This window comes from Scomber scombrus, chromosome 3 (assembly GCF_963691925.1).
Source record: "Scomber scombrus chromosome 3, fScoSco1.1, whole genome shotgun sequence".
Taxonomy (NCBI): Eukaryota; Metazoa; Chordata; class Actinopteri; order Scombriformes; family Scombridae; genus Scomber; species Scomber scombrus.
Window position 1 is genome coordinate 14,046,853 of NC_084972.1, and position 17,248 is coordinate 14,064,100.

Below are 17,248 nucleotides of genomic sequence, written 5' to 3' on the forward strand. Positions count from 1 at the left end.
GATATTAGTTTTTTGGAGTGGAGGTCTCTCACTGGAGCAATGGGAGCTGTTGATGAATTTCTCTGCTTTGCATATCAGTTTAAGAGCTTATGCAAGAAGGCATTTAGTCTAGCTTAGAATAAAGACTATAAGCAGGGGGACACAGCTAGCCTGGCTTGGTCCAAAATTTCATCAACTCAATAAAGAGTTCCATCAATTAAAACTGCAAAGGTGCAATTGGATAATTTTGACTGGGGTTCCCCAGGACCACAATACATTGGTATTTTTAAAAAGCACTAATTATACAAATGAATTAACAAAGTCATGAAAATATGGAATGATAGGATTAAGGTTAAGAAATGGTTATTGCACATAACTTTAACATTTCTGTTTGTGGATTGATTAAATATAGAAGATGAAACGTATAAATCTGTAAACTTTAGAGATTTTGGTAGGTGTATTTCTGAACTTGGAACCACTGGATATGTCGTAGCTTTACTTAGAAGACCTGAGAGTGGTATTTAAATTCTCATTTAGTTCTCAGCAAGGAAGTCAATAAGCTTATTTCCCAAAATATTTAACTATTCATTTCATTTTGACCATATTTTTAAAAGTGTCTCTTGAGAGTCACCCAACTTAATAGAAGAACAACAAGCCCTTTAACAATAGTACCCTTCCAAGTCATTGTACAGCACTTACTAAAAGAAGTAAGTATAGTAATAATATAGAAATATATTATTAGAAATATAGCTTGGACACACAGTGTTCACCCACTTGTCTTCTGCTTTTCTTTCTCTGTGTTAAATACACATGTTGCCTTACAACACATTGCATTTGACAGTGTCAGAACAGTTTTTTTTCCACACAGAGGAGGAGGCACTACATATGTGTGTGTGTGTGTATGTACGTGTGCGTGTGTGTGCGTGTGCGAGCATGCATGCGCTTGCATACAGGCATACACATGCATGCGTGAGTCTCTGTGTGTGATTAAAACCTAATTTGTCTATGGGCAAACCCATCTCTGAGGGCTGTATTAGAAGCATTATGCTCTGTAATGGGCTGACATGTTAATCTGAAACTCTTTTCTCTGTAGCTAATGAACATATCCATCCTAGTCTGTGTACAGTGTATGTGTGTGTGTGTATATGTGTGTGTGTGTATGTGTATGTGTGGCAAACTGGCAACGTTGTCCCATTTTTATGACGCTGCTGAGGCAAACATAAATTTGAAGAATGATGCCAAGGTGATGTGTTTTATGTATTTTTAACAAAGACGACATTGAAGAGTATTGAATTTTGAATCCCTCTTGCAATTTGTTTGTACATACATGTATGTATGTGTGTTTGTGCGTGTGTGCGCGCGTGTTTGTGTATGTGTGTATGTGTACGTGTATGGAGGAAAGACAAAGATCTGACAGTTCTGGGTCAGACCAGTCCCATAGAGTCAGGAAAATTACAGAAGACAAAACAAGACACACACATGCACACACACACCTAGGTGGAAATGACAAATGTTTGTGTGGGGGAAAGAGTGCTTGGATTTGGGAGAAAAGAGGCTGTCCTGCTGTGCGAATACTTATACATCAGCTACACCTTAAAAGCAGCGAGAAGTGAACACACGCAGAAAAAAAATACAGCAGGAATGTACACACTGCTGACTGGAGGGCTACACAGCAAAGGTGGCAAGAGCAAACAGGGAGCTGTCATATTGTATTGTAGTCCAGGGCATAAAAACACAGACTTTGATCATGTTGAGCGTAGTCACAAATCAACCTAATTACCACTGACACATAGGGTAATCAGGTCAGCAGCAGCATTGCCTACCACCATGCGGCTCTAATATGTTCATCACAACCAAAGTTGAGACATCAGATACAAAATGTTCTTTTTTCCACACTTCCTCCTCATCATTACAGGATGCACTCCATTATTTTCAACGCAACAAGGCCAGACTATCCTCATTCTTCAGCTGAGTGAAGCAAAACTGAGTAGAAATCAATTCCAACTGAGATTTTCCTCATTTCTCAGTATTGCTTCACCCACTCCATTGCATCATCTCTCTCTGCTCTGTGGCTGGTGTGGAAATGACCACTGCTGTGTTTGCCATGTGTGCGTGGACAAGGGTGTGTGGTGTTTTGAGACAGAGGGAGTGCGAGAGGCGGCTTCATGTGCATGCCAGTCATAATGTCTGCATAATGTCCCTGAGGTCTATGACTGTATAAGTAATACTTGTATTATTGCTAGAATAAAACATTACGCTGAACCAAGCAGGATTAGAAAACAAGCATGACAGCCTCTTCCCACTATCTCCCACACACAAACACACACACACACACACACACACACACACACACACACACACACACACACACACACACACACACACACACACACACACACACACACACACACACACACACACACACACACCAAATGCATGTGTGGAAGCAAGCTGCCCAGGGCAATGTACACTAGCAAGCAGCCATGTTTCTTTCACAAGAAGCTGCAGTGAGGCTGTCATCGTCAGCATTGGTTTTCTCTCTCTCACCCACACACACACTGTACACTACTGTGACATCATGCCACGCATTTAGACCAGAGGGTCAGAGGGTAACACAGCTTTATGTGCTGAGGATTCATTGTCGTCATGCTCGGTGACTGCAGCAGCCCTTATTCAGCTCTCTTTCTCTCAAATGCACACAGTCACAGGCTTTCGTCAGATATATCCCAGTTCACCATCAGATCCTATCTCTTACTTTACCACTGAATGGCACAGACAGGCAGGCAGGTCACTGCATAGAGAGGTGAGGCTGTTTCAATCCAGATAATGATAGGGGGCTTTGCCCTCTTCTCTGGCCAGCAGGGCTCTCAACATCTGGCATAAAGTGAGTAAAAACCCTCGATTCACCTTTCAACATAGACTGCTACGTTACTTTTCTACCTACTAGACATTTAGATCCTCCTTTCTGGCGCGCTGCCACTTATGAGCCTTTGAAGTATGTATACCCCCATCATCTTCATAGTTTTTTTCTCATGGTGATATCCTGGGCCTTGTGTTAGAGGGGTTCCCCAAGTAAAGATGTATACCTAGGAAATCTCAGCCTAAAGAAAACATGCACTAGCCCGTTCTTTGCAAATGAAACAGTCCTATTCAGTTTTATCAGGATGAGCTCTTGAGATTTCCATCTGTGATTTTACTGGCCCTGTTACTAAGAAAAATAAAGAATAGTGTCCTTTAATTTATTCAAAATCATTTAATGTATGAGTAACATCACGGACAGCTCAGTTGGCCCTGGGGCAAAAAAAAATGCTGGATCCCAGTTACCTTCCCATTTTCCATGCAATCTGTATGTTTTTGTATGCTAAAACATCTGGCCACTGTTTTGCAGATTTGTGTGGAAAACTGTCTCATAACAGGGCTTCAAGAAAAAAAGGACCCACCTTAATGCCCTTATAATATTATTTAGTGTCCTTTATCGGTGCATATTCCCAATCAAAACAGTCAATCTAGTGGACACCAAGTAAGCCTGCAGCTTTCAGGGACCCTGGAGTTTTGCAGCCAGTAAGTTTCCCTCTTTGCATGTTGGTCATCCTGCCTTGAAGTTTCACAATCACCATAAGGCTATCGCCTCACATTGGCTAACAGCATGCAGTTGTCCAATTCAGTAGGCTACCACATTGTACCAAACGATGCTGCTCCCTAGAACAACATTTTTGTCCATCTGGCCCCACAGCACGACCCTCCCCCTCCACAGACCGGCTGCTCCTCACCTGAGGCAGCGCAGCGTTGATCTGCCGCTGGAGCACGTCCCTCTCATGCAGCGCCCCCTGCAGCTTGGTCTGAGAATGGATGAGGGTCTCCTGAGTCTCCCTGAGGGACTCCAGCAGCTTGTCCCTCTCGTCCAGCATGTTGACCATCAGCTGCTCGAAGTTGGCCTCCTGGTCCGAACCGTTCGGGACACCGCTGGTTCCTCTCGGAGGACCAGCCGAGTCTCCCTCGTTGATGGTCGGCATCACCTCGCACATCATCTTTCCTGCTCTGTGGTCTGGGCAGCGCTATAGGACAGTGTCGCTGTCGGGATAAAGAGGGGAAATAATATGGGTTACACGCCTGATAAACAGACTTATAATAACTGATAAGAGGGCCTATTTACGCCCAGTAGCAACGGAGAGCCTGTGCAATCGTATGTAGCACCGTATTCCCATTGCATTAAAAACAATCTTAAGCTTTATATCGCCTTACCTAATCAGAGTGATTGAAATGATGAGATGATGATTGACCTTTCATCCTTATTAACCGGCGTTTTTTCACCCAGTGAGCAGATCCGCCCTGCCCGGCGCGCCATGCACTCACATGTAGAAATCCCGGCGTGATATGATTGACAGCTCAGAGATAGACGGGGACGTTTGGAGGGGTGGTGCCCGCGAGCACGACGGAGATCGTTGCACATTGGCAGCAGGAGAATAAAAAAACACGAAACATATCCGAGAGGAGACGTTTAAATCTACGTCCTGTAATCGGGGACAGTGAGAGCGAGTCTTATTTTATCTGCATCCACCTTCTCCGCTTCCATCTCACCACACCGCCACCGAAACGACGCTCACTCCTCCTCCTCCCACACACACACACACACACACACACACACACACACACACACACACACACACACACACACACACACACACAGCCGCTGTGACACACACACACACACACACACACACACACACACACACACACACACACACACACACACACACACACACACACACACACACACACACACACACAGGGGAATCTGCAGTTGTCACTATCAGGATACATCTCTGGAAATAATAAGAGACCAACTCCCAGCGTTCAGCCTATAAGCGTTTTGCACCATAAACACATGACACATGTCATCTAGTATAATCGAAATTTTCCACTAATGTCATGTTACAATCGCTAGTACAGAGTTGACCCTTAATTGGTGAAATGTAGTTAATTCACTTTTCACATCAGCACCACTGAGCACGTTCTTAACCTGGCAGCTCCTAAAACATGATGCGCGCTCAAGTGGTGACGATCTATATTGGGCCAGTGGCAGATTGTAGAGGCTACACTTAGATATACAGCGCACCCTGCAGGACAGGCAATGAAAAATGGATGATAAATATTTGTAATAGCCTATTAGAAATAAAAAGCTGCGAAACAGGCGTCTCTGTGTACAGTGTAGTTACAGTTTTGACTACGCAGTGCTTTTCAAAATGTCTTTAACTAATTGCTTGGCCCCTAACCATTTCCAAACATACAGGCACCGAAGTGTAACAACCACACCGCGTAGGCCTACCACAACAGTATTAGGTATACTGCAGCTCTTGATCAGTGGTACTCTGCCTTTTTTGTTGTGCTATGTGTTGCATTAGGACTTTTGCTCTGTTAGGGGTTTAGGGGGCTCTTTAATTAGCAGTCAAGAGACAAAAAGGTTTTGTTATTATTAATGGTGACTTTTTGTGAGACAATTATTATTCCAAAAACATAAACAGGTGTCACTGCAATATATAAAACCCTTCTTTCCTTTGACCACATACAAGTGACTTCTAGTTTATAGAAGAAGAATTTCCCACATACAGTAACTGAGGTATGAGTTTTATTTATTAATGTATTCACCAGCAGTGACAGTAGGCTACAGACTAGGCCAAAATGTATCAGTAATAAGCAAAATCATCATCAAAAATGGTTCTGTGAACTGAAGAGTTAAAGTCATTCTTGCTGACTGCTCCAAAAATATCAAGTCCCAGTGCCACCCTTAAAAATGTCCAGATGCAAAGAAGACAAATTTCATCATGAAGCCCCACTAAAGTTTCACTTAGATCACCATTTACACTATGTTTTGAAAGTCTCATGGCTGACCATACTATGATCAGAATACTTAAATGCATAAATGAAGCTATAGGGCCATTGAGCCTCTGTAAAATTGAGTAAAGACTGTGTATACTGATGTGTATAAATAGAAAATAAAAAGAGGAATGTGTCTGAAAACAAAATTATTCCAACTTTATGGGCGACCGTGTACTAGTTATATATTTTAGTAGTCCCTAGAGACGAATACATTTCTATTTTATATGAATCACAGCTTGACCACATACAGTATATGCATTCATGGCATATACATACATACAAAAAAACAACAATAATTAGTTTGTAAACCCTCACTTACCAACATTTCAATATTACAAATATTACAAAATGCAATAATTTGTTTCGATATTTTTGACAATATAATATGATAATGGAAACTTTGTTTTAGAAAGAAACACACATTCAATGATCAAAACTTTTCTTCCATAGATTCATTATTGCAGCTCTACCTGTGTGTAGTTATCCCTAAGATCAGACACATCAGTCCACAATCTACAAAGAACATATGAGTTAGCAAAAACAGTGATGGTTATTTGTTGCCATCTAGTGGTTGGATTAGATTCATAAAGAGATCTGTGACAGACTTTTTCTTCTGTTTTTGATTAGCTGTGTTTCAAACCAGCTTTAATATTTAAAACTCAAACCACTTCTGACCTTCACTTGCAGTTTTCAATACAAAATAATTTGTTTTGAGAAAAGTAAATTAAATTGCTTCATTTTGTTTTTGTATAAAATGATCTGATGAAGTTTATTTCTGATTTGGACTATTCTATTCAGCTGCACTGTGTTTTAGTGCACTTTAAAATTACTCATAGTTTTTAAGGTGTTTAAAGTCGCAAATGAACAATTATTATAAATAATTTACTCTCAGGACTTGACAAATAACTAGAAATTATGTCACAACATTACATTTTCTTAACTTGGAAAAGTGTGTGTTAGTAAAAGGACAGAAACGGTTTTGTGTTAGTATGTGTTAGAGAGGCTAGAGAACTTTTAGGCCAAATTACTGAAGGGCAGTGGGATTTGGTTTTAATGTAAATGACTTTGGGCAGTTTAGATTGGATGAGTAAAAATTAAGCTTTAGCTAAAGTTCAGTTAGGAAGACTCTTTTGCATGCATAGGCCATAGTCATATTTCCCATCCATCCTGAATACTCACTCTCATTTACTCTTGTAGAGGGCCTTGTTATTGTCTGTGGCTATCTGTTGGGTATCAGCTGTTCATATCTATCCAATAGCACAGTGACATACATACATTGTTAGCTTATCACCTTGCTGCTGTCTTTTTAAATATAGTTATCTGTCTCTCTCACTCTCTCTCTCTGTAGTCTGTGCAGCTTCATCACTTCATAAACATCATCAGCCTATCAGTCTCTGCAGAAGTCATCATCCACCACCATAGTGTCTGGACTCCTGGAAGGGAATCATCATACTGCTGCTCAGAGCTGATGCCCCTCAATCACAAAAATCTTCCCATAGAGCCTACGGTGCCGAAGACTTTCTTTACAAGACTTAATTATCACTTTATCATCTGTTCAGTCAGGAACACTCTCGTCATAGATTAAACCATTTATTGCCACAAATGGTAATACAGTTTTACTTGGCGTTGAAGGCTCCACTCTAAGATGCTCCCTGGATTAGCCAGCAGCATGCTGAGCTAAAAACAGGGAGCGCAATGCAAAACCTCCTTGGAGTGGGCCGAAAGAAAGACATGAATTGCAGATTGACCCTAGAGCCATGATGGGACCCTGAACCAGAAAGGTGGAGGCTGGGGTGGTGGAGGTAAGCTTTGCTAGCAGCAGTATGAGCAATGGTGAAGCTAGATCAGTGTAGGTGGGAGTCATATTTAAAGGGACCGCCTTGTGGTGAGAATGGCTGTGATTGGTGTGTGACTGATAAGATGTGCTGATTCAATCAGTGGCTGTCAGCTGATTACAGCTGGGGCGTATGACTTCCGTGTCCCGCATGAACTAACGCTATGCTTCACTTATAATAAACAATTTTCTTTTCTTCATTCACTGTGTCTGTCTGGTTTAAAATGAGAGTTGTTATTAGTACAAGCTCTCTTGCTATGTAGGGGGAACATTTGTTTTATCAATAGAAAACCTGTTGAATTGTTTCCTTCAAAGTGAAATCAATATGCTATATAACATGAAAATGAATAGTGCTCCTGAGATATTACACAGCATTGGAGCCACCTAAGATGGAGACAATAAAGGGCTTGAAGGGAGCTCTGGCCACAAATGAGGAGAAATTTCTCTTGACATTTCCTCTGACCCATCTTTGAAGTCAGAGGAGATGAGACAGTCGCTTTGCTGATTGCTTAATTGAGTCATTTCTCATGACCAGAGATTGAAGCATCAGCTCTGCTTTTTTTGGTCTTCTTTGAACTGCAAAAGATTTTTCTGAAAACTAATTTTGCTTTACTTTCTTGGGAATTAGCTTTAGGAGATATGGCTCTGTGTAGTTGAGTGTTCAAGGTCTTGACAACAATGTTGTCAGCAGTCACACTGGGTAGCTGTGGTGGCCTGCAGCATTGTTAAAATATATGTGCTGTAATACCTATAGTTCGCTGAACACAGCAGAGTGGCTCTTTTCAATAGTATGACTCTTGGGGCTGATACAATTGCCCCAAGATTGCCCCAAATTATTGTTTCTTGACAGTTTCTGTCATCTCTGACAGATGGTTGTTGTTGTTACAGTATCTCGTATTTTGCTCAGTAATGTCTGTGCTTACTGACTGGAAAATACATTAAATGAAGACCAACTTTCAACTCAAACCAGTGCCTCAAAACATAGGACAACTGAGGTCAGTCATTGTGAGTAGTTTTGTCAGATGACTAAAAATCAATCTTAATTAAATACATTTTCAACTTAAAAAGGGGAAAAATTGATGTTTAACTGGAGACCAGAGTTACAGACAGCTCCTCATATGACACTCTATGATTTGATAGATGACAATGTTGACCTTGACCAATCTCTCCCAACTGTTTATCTGAGCTCTTACATGTCCCCTCCTGGATTTTTATGTAAAATCAGTGACAGTCACTTATGTAACTTTTCAATCAATCAATCAATCAATCAATCAATCAATCAATCAATCAATCAATCAATCAATCAATCAATCAATCAATCAACCAATCAATCATCAATCAATCAATCAATCTTTATTTATATAGCGCCAAATCACAACAAAGGTCATCTCAAGGCACTTTACACACAGAGCAGGTGTAGACCGTACTCCTTAATTTAAATGAAATAACCCCAACATTCCCACATGAGAAAGCACTTGGCGACACTTGGCAAGGAAAAACTCCCTCAGGCAGAACCGGGCTCTAAGTGGGCGGCCATCTGCCTCGACCGGTTGGGGTTGGGAGAGAGAGGAGAGAGAGGAGAGAAAGAGAGTGTTTAAACCAACACAGATGAACAGCTTTTAAATCAACATTGAAAATAGTAGGTCCAGGACAGGGGTCGTCATGCCGATGCTCCCAGGTTATCTGTGAGACGAGAGAGCACAGGGAACTCCGGGGAAGAAGTTTAAGTTAGTGATTGAATTAATAGTACATGAATGTAAATTGATAGAGAGAAGGAGGAGGAGAGAGGAGCTCAGTGCATCATAGGAAGTCCCCCGGCAGCCCAAAGCAGCATAAACTAGGAGCTGGTCCAGGACAAGGCTGGCCGACCCTAACTATACACTTTATCAAAAAGAAAAGTTTTAAACCTACTCTTAGGGTGTCTGCCCTCCGATTCAAATCTAGAAGATGGCTCCACAGGAGAGGAGCCTGTTAAATGAAGGCTATGCCTCCCATTCTGCTTTTAGAGATAGGAACCACAAGTAGACCTGCATGGTGGGAGCACAGTGATCTTTTATCACATGTGTTAAGGAAGGTAGTAGGTAGCAGACTAGTGCTAAAATAAGATTCTATCCACACAGTACTAAGCAGCAATAGATGTATATCACCACAAAGATGATCCCCCGTCAATAATGTGTAAGTAATTAAATGAAGGAGTGCAGATTTATTCAAGGTATTTTGCTCAAAAATCTTAAGTGAAGGTCCGAAAAATTGTTTCGGTCTTTGCTGCATAATTATTTTGCAGTTTAAAAGAGCCATACTACAGCTGAATATCATATAGAAGCCGAATAAAGCTGATTATATGTTGGTCCATTTCATTTTATGTTAATGACATTTCCGAAAGTTATATATATAAAAAAAGTTTATTAAAAAGTTATCAGAAATTGTGGAATCACTCACACTGACCAACAGATAGCAGCGTGCCTCAGCTGACTGAAAAACTACAACTGCGACAACGATACTCTCGCGATACTTGCAACGATACGTCATTCCATGATGGCTGAAGATCCTGGCGGAACAATTTTCAATTTCTCTGTCATTTTTCTTTCTTTCTCTCTACCTCAGCTTGCCATAGAGACATGGCAGGAATCACAGCCCCGTTAAGGGTCCACAAATCACTAGTGTCGACATGCCCAAGAAAGGGAACCGAAAACGGCTGAAATTTAAGGCCGGAGACGTTTGTTCGGAATCAGGTAGGTGTACATTAACATTTACATTAGCCAACAAGCTAGCAAGCCCAGTGTTATCAGTCAAAAGTGGGGTAATAAACATTTTTACACACATTTTAAAGGTACGAATATGAATTATTTGACTGAAATGTTACACTTAATAACATTAAGTGTGTGGAGCTATGGCCACTTGTTTAGAGTTAGTTTCCTGATGTTAGCATTAAAGAGGCATAAAATGCAGTGGAATTAAAGGTTAAGTCATGTGAGAAATGTAAAGTATGTAATGGTGATAGCGGGTTTTAAAGAAACTGACTGTTTTTTTTCTAGTGACTGTTGCTGATTATGCTGATGCCGATCCAGCCGTCGTGAAGTCGGGGAGGTTGAAAAAAGCTGTTGCAAATGCAGTTGAAAAAGAAGGTAAACTTTCATTAAAGCGATGGTTCGGCGTAATTTCAACCTAGCGTCATTAGCACCATGACGTCTATCTAAACATTCCCTCACCCCTTTTTTCCCCCTTGGTCGCAAATTGGTGGAGTTAGAGCTATAAGCCAAATGGCTTAGTACAGGCGCTAATGGGACCAACAGTATATCTCGTAAATTACCCCCCTAATAATGCCTGGATTGTTATCAAACTTCTACAGTAGTACAACAGTAGTCCTGGTGTACTTACAAACTTTCCAATGCATCTATTTATAAGTAAAGACCCTATCTTTACTTATAAATCGATGCATTGGAAAGTTTGTAAGTACACCAGGAGTTTAAGTACAGTTTGACAGTTGTATAACCTCAATATAATATGTATAATATTAATGAATAGAGATTACGGCGTCATTAGGCTCATTTTAACACTGTGTGTTTCAGTAAAATTACTATGTGGCCTGGAAGCATCTCAGGGTGCTGTTGAAGAGGTCTTGTCGTCTGCAGTGAGTGTCGGAGCAGACGCTTTAGACAGCAGTGACGACCTAGACCCAGAAAAAGATGAAGAAAATGAAACTAAGGTGGCTCACAAGAAGAAAAACAAGAGACGAAAGGGTATTACTTGTAGCCAATTGTAGTGCATGCACATGAACAAAAATTGAAAAAGGAAGGACTCACACAGGACTTACAGGAGTATTTACTGTGATGTTTACATGTTTTCACAGCCAGCAGTGAGAGCAGTGATGGGGGCGAGTATCCAGTAGACATCTGGTTAGTGCTCTCCTCCTATATCCGGCCTGAGGATGTATGCAGGTTTGCGCTAATCTGTAGGAGTGCCTGGACGGTCACCTGCACTGCAGTTTTTTGGACCAGACTTTACAGAAGGTGAGTTGGTTTTATTTGCTTATCAGTGGTGAACATATTGATTCAGAACAGAACATACAAAGAAGTTAAAGAGGAATACTTGTAATGCCCAAAGGCCTAATTTAAAAACAACAAGAAAGCAGTGATGATTAGGTATTTTAATTGAGTTTTAGTTAATTAAGAGCTAACACAATGAGTTGATTGACATCAAAGTAGTTGCAATTATGTTGAATTTATCGTTTCAAGAATTTTTCTAGCGAAAATAGTGGAAACAATTCTCTAGTTCCAGTCTCTTAAATGTGTGAATTTGATGTTTCTTCTTTGTTATATATCACTTTAAACTGAGTATCTTTGGGTTTTTGAGTTGGTCAAACAAACAAGATGTCACTTTTGGCTCTGTGAAATTGCGATGGGCATCATTCGGGCAAGTTTCTGATAGTTTTTAGCTTAAAGATTCATGTTAAAAAAATCGTCAGATTAATCGATAAATTAAAATAACCATTGGTTGCAGCCCAAAATTGATTAGAATCTAGAATACAAACAACTCAAGAAGCCACAGGTAGTGACAGTGCCAAACCAGAGGGTCTTTCACTGGGAACTGAACATGAGTTTCTGTGGCATCATTGAAATAATCCACTCCCATGTTTTTAAACTATGTTAACATAATTCAACATTTTTGGAATGTGAAATACTGTATACAGCATATCAAATTGATCATTTTCTGGTAAAGTGAAGCTAATCAATGTTGGGAGAAAAAGGTCTTGAATGTGGGGCGAGAGTAAAACAATAAATTAACCTAAATTATACAATATGTGTTCTTTCTCTTTCTGTCTGTCTCTTTCTCAGGCATTACAAGATTGATGTTGATCTGCCAGTTCGTCTACTGCCTGAGTGTATTGACAGGATGCGCTCTCTAAGGGCCCGTGTGATTCGCTCCCTTTTCCATTTGTATGAGCCGTTCAGCTTGCGTATCTCCAAAATTCCTGCCCTGCCAGAATCTACACCCACAACCCTGCTCAACTCCAAGGTAAATGAATGTCATACATACACACTCACATTATGTTAGGGCTTTTAAAGTTTTGTTTTTATTTAATTTCTGCGACTAATCTGATATCTGATTAGTATTTAATTGGCTCGTGTTTAAGAACTCAACTTCTATCATGTGAACTCATGGTTGCACAGAAAAACTCAGGGTTAACCAAGCCTGATGATAACCAGCTTTGTAAGAACAGTTATTGAGGATTTCCAATGTTTGGCTTAGTGAAGCCAGGCAACTCAAAGAGGACAGAGTTAAGGTCAAGTCTCTTTGTGATACAGGCATGTAGTGGAGTATGGTTGGGCTGAAAACTTGTAGACTCAACTTTGTTTAATCACTCCAGGTTAAAATAGAAGAAAAGTATTTCACATTTTTGTTGCATAGAAGTGGACATAATGCTTATTTTTTTCTTATTGCAGTGTTTATTGTTCTGGGTCAAAAAGGTGTCGGGCACTCGACCAGAGGCAATGTGGGAGTTCAACTTTAAGTTTATACAGCAGGTAACAGCTTGTTTCAAAACCAATATTATCCCAGTACCAGGGGTTTCATGACTTTGATTCTAAATCGAAAATCGATCAAAATGAGTGTGTGATTTCAACCTTCGAAATCAAAAGTAGGTTGGACGATTTTCCAAGTCTTTTTTTCTTTCCACTCCACCTACTTGAGCGCATTTGGAGAAAAAAAAACATTTCGAAAATGACACAATATAGTTTACTGGTAGCTTGCAGCTGCATTACTCTTTGGATGACATGACCACTGCTGGAGTTGGAGATGATGAAGAAACAACAGAACTGGAAAATCGTCCTGCCTCTCTGAAGTAACAGGTGTGGCAACACTTTGCCTTCTAGTCTAACAATGGCATAGCTGTCAATGAAAAAAAAAAAAGTTTAAATAAGTTGAAACAAAATCGACGGTCAAATCAAATCATGAATTTGGAGAATCATGACACTCCTACACAATACGTTAAGTGAACTTGGTAATTGCTTATTCTGGCTGCTGCTGTCATTTTAATTTTTTTTTATATTTCTGTGGTCATCTCTACCCAGCAGGGATGCAGTAAAAATGGTAGTGTCAATTCCTTGCTCATGCCCAGTCAATACAAAGATGTCCACACAAACCCGGACTCTGGTTGCTACGTGCTGCAAGTCACCACACTCAACTTCATCTTCACCCCTGTGGTTATGGGCATGACGCTCACCCTGGTTAGTACAATAACTGGGTTTTCTTGTTGGCGTTGCAGTTGGAGATCTTCAAGCATTTAAAAAAATGTGTGTTGATGAAAATAGATAATCAACAAAATTATTCATTAAAAAAAGCCCAGTATAAAGGAAGTCAAGGCCAGTCTTAGTTGAATAAAGTTATAAAACATTCAGAATCTTCCAACTCACGTGTGCTAGACATACAATTTACTGTATTTTTATTGTTTTTGCAACAGTTTTTCTCGCCTTTTCTAATCGGCACTACTGTCTTTCTCATAGTTTACAATCAACGTCAGCACAGACATGCGCCACCACCGCGTTCGTCTGGTCTTCCAGGACTCACCGATCCAGCGGGGAAAGAAGAGAGGGGATCAGGCTGGGATTCAGGTGGTGTTGGATCCCGTACACAGTTTGAAGCTCATGGACTGGTGGCATCCACAGTATCCATTCTCACATTAAACATAAGAGTCTTGTCCCAATGGATGTTATTACATCACGGATGTTACAACCCATAACGTCAAACCAAGAAACCTGCCGTTATTTCATCCAACTGGTTCAACACAAATATGATATTGGATGACTGCAGAATCCTCGATTACATTCACTGACTGTTTCTGCACATTCACATTTGTGAACAATCATCTGTGGTGCTTAAAATAGTTAAAGATGGGCAACTAAAACATTTGTTGAATTTGGGGATTCATTGTTGGATAATGCAGAAAGCCAATATTGACTATAAGATGGGGCACAAACCCAATTTTCAGTGTCCAAATCAGTCATAATGCATGCCCATCCCCAACCCTGACCTCCTGCCGTGTTATTAAAACATCAAAGTTCTACCTGTATTGGCACTGGATGTAAATTACGTACGGCATAATCGTCCAATATGAACATTATTTTTATGACTGGTCATTAATACAAATCTGTGTCCACATTGTCCCTCACAGCCTCTAGAGAGACCTCGGGCCAGATGCATAAAATTCAATCTCTGTATGTACAAAGACAGAAATATGCATACACATAATTTTCATCCAATTTCATAAAGTCATGTGAGTGCATGGCTCTGTTTCATAAGGCTCAGTCATTGTGGGAGCGAAAATGAGGCTTGTGCATATGCGACTACTTCCTCAGTTAGCCATAAATGGATGGGGACTCGCGTAGCTTAGTTTTGCATAGAAGTAATATGGTCTGATTCACCACTTATTAGACCTGTTAATAAAAAGGCTGGGGAAAGAAGGAAGTGCAATTTGACAGATTATATTGCAACATTGCCAGAACAGCTCTCATTAGGAAAGCATGTTATGCATGCCTATGGCTATTTATATTGCCTGTATCATTAATTCCTTGCATTCATTGAACTACATAAAGAAAAATCCACGAGATGATCAGTGATTGAACCGACTTTGCAAAGGTCATTAAAGCAGGGAAACTTTGGCTCAAATGTAAATTAGAAATAATGAAATTAGTTAAAATCAAGTTAATGCACCCTTATTTACATTTACAGATCGGAACAGACTGAAAAAAGAATTAGTGTGAATTTGGCCTTACATATTTTAGAGAAGTGCATATGCCTGGTCTGAAGTATTTATAAGGTGCTTACAAATACACCGCACATTGTCCTTACATTAATATATGTGGGAAATGACACACGCATGGCTTTTGTATGTCCACATCATTTATACATGTGGCCCCTGGACTCTCTGCCCTTTCAGCACTCGTCATCTTTAGTGGTTTCTTACTGAAAACATGGAGAGGGCTGGGTAATACGGAAAACAAAAGTCATAAGAAAATCATTATCTGAAGCACACATGAAATTGTGTAGTAAATGTATTGTACACTGGACTCCATTAATAGTGGTTTCAGATGACATTTCCAAGCATTGCATAAATCCTTCAGGGCGATATCTGATTTAAATATTGTTTTGGATTTAATTTAAATCAAATTTTCACGCAGTGATTTAGTAACATGCATAATATTTCACAATATATAAAATACTGTGCTGTTATTAGTGATACATATTTATATATTGCCCTGCCCTACACATGGCAAAGAGAAGTGTGTACATTTTGAGCTACCAGTTGCATAAAAAGATTTAAAAGTTTGTCATTCCTCCTCTACAGACAAAACTTGTATGTTGAACCTACACATGTGACACATTACCTAGAAGAGTTTTTGAAACTTGTGGACTAACGGGGTTGAACATCTGTACTGTCATCCCCTGGTTGTTTTATGCTCACTTGAAAAATTTCACAAATAATTTTTATTTGCTTTGGTTTGAAGTTTGACAATGTTGCATCAACAGAGTTGTATTATCTTTTTAAAACCATGTTTTGTTTTTCTTCAATTGCATTTAATTGAGGCAAAACTCAGTATTAGTGTGATATTATGTGAATTCAATTATGTGAATATTAATGACACTGCTCTACATTGAAGGGGCCAAAGAGATGATTTACCTCAGATGTCATCCACTCATCTGCTGATTTGGGCAGTGTTTCTTTTCTTTCAAGTGATTCTTGGCTAAAAACATCTTGATTGTCTCTTTGTTTATTATGTTGGCCATGTCCCCTACTGCCACCTGTAAAAACTCAGTGGTCTGTCTTTTGCATATTGAATGTGTGTAGAATCATACCAATCTCATACTTGATCATGAAGCGCTGTGGAGGGAGAGAGGTACCATCGACATTGATTTCCATGTGTTTATTAGACATAATCAGAATCATTTAACCTGGATTTGCTTGCAAATATAGATATCATGTGACATTTCTGTTCATTTGATTAACCACACACATTTGATTAACCACACACAGTGTAGACTTGTAGAAACAAAAAGCTAGTTGATGGCCGTACCCCATAGCAGAAGACAGTTGAATGTTTTGATTAGCAGCAGTGGATTTTTTTTTAAAGTGGGTGGTCATTTTTGTCTGATAAGAAATTACTGCACTGAAATAAAAACAGAAACTGCCCATTTGAATGCCTCCAGTTGTCTGTCATTGAACATTACTTCTATTTTGCTTCCCTCTTGTGGTAATACTAGGTATTGAGCGTTGAACACAGTATCCACCTTACCACTGAAGTTGGTTTTCTAGCTGCCTTGAATTCAGGAACATGAAAGCTCGTCTTGCTGTCATGGTATTAGTGCCAGTGAATTTGCTGTATTTAAAATGTACGGCACCTGGCCTACCAGTAACAATAACATGAAATACATATGTCAGATTATCACCTTTATTAGATGGTCTTAAAAACACAAACATACACTTAGGCCTCCTATTCAAGTGTTAATCTGGGAACTAAAAATGAGCCAACAGTGTGTAGTCCCTACTGTTAAAAGAGGAAG

At 39.8% G+C, this 17,248-nt stretch overlaps 2 protein-coding genes across 3 annotated transcripts in view; one reads left to right on the forward strand and one right to left on the reverse strand.

The window, feature by feature from the left end:
• The window catches only part of ppfia4 (PTPRF interacting protein alpha 4), a 52,636-nt gene extending 48,629 nt beyond the window's left edge, over positions 1-4,007 (reverse strand). The window contains exon 1 of the mRNA XM_062442871.1: positions 3,750-4,007. Coding sequence (XP_062298855.1) covers positions 3,750-4,007 — 258 coding nt within the window. The remainder of the gene's footprint in view (positions 1-3,749) is intronic.
• A 6,238-nt stretch (positions 4,008-10,245) lies between these two features.
• Positions 10,246-16,875, forward strand: tmem183a (transmembrane protein 183A). 2 transcript variants are annotated; one of them, XM_062443959.1, is made up of 8 exons: positions 10,246-10,422; positions 10,726-10,815; positions 11,260-11,430; positions 11,541-11,700; positions 12,526-12,706; positions 13,135-13,215; positions 13,762-13,917; positions 14,194-16,875. In XM_062443959.1, the coding sequence occupies exons 1-8, from the start codon at positions 10,359-10,361 to the stop codon at positions 14,371-14,373; spliced, it is 1,083 nt and encodes a 360-aa protein (XP_062299943.1). In that variant the 5' UTR covers positions 10,246-10,358; the 3' UTR covers positions 14,374-16,875. The 2 variants fall into 2 exon arrangements, with proteins under 2 accessions (XP_062299943.1, XP_062299949.1); XM_062443965.1 differs by having other exon boundaries at positions 13,765-13,917.
• Positions 16,876-17,248: the final 373 nt, after the last annotated feature.

Excerpts from the sequence above, each read along its gene's own strand:
- tmem183a (XM_062443959.1), top strand. The coding sequence starts at position 10,359 with ATGCCCAAGAAAGGGAACCGAAAACGGCTGAAATTTAAGGCCGGAGAC. Across the intron at positions 11,431-11,540 it reads GAAAAACAAGAGACGAAAGG|CCAGCAGTGAGAGCAGTGAT; the intron begins GTATTACTTGTA and ends ATGTTTTCACAG. Across the intron at positions 12,707-13,134 it reads CAACCCTGCTCAACTCCAAG|TGTTTATTGTTCTGGGTCAA; the intron begins GTAAATGAATGT and ends TTCTTATTGCAG.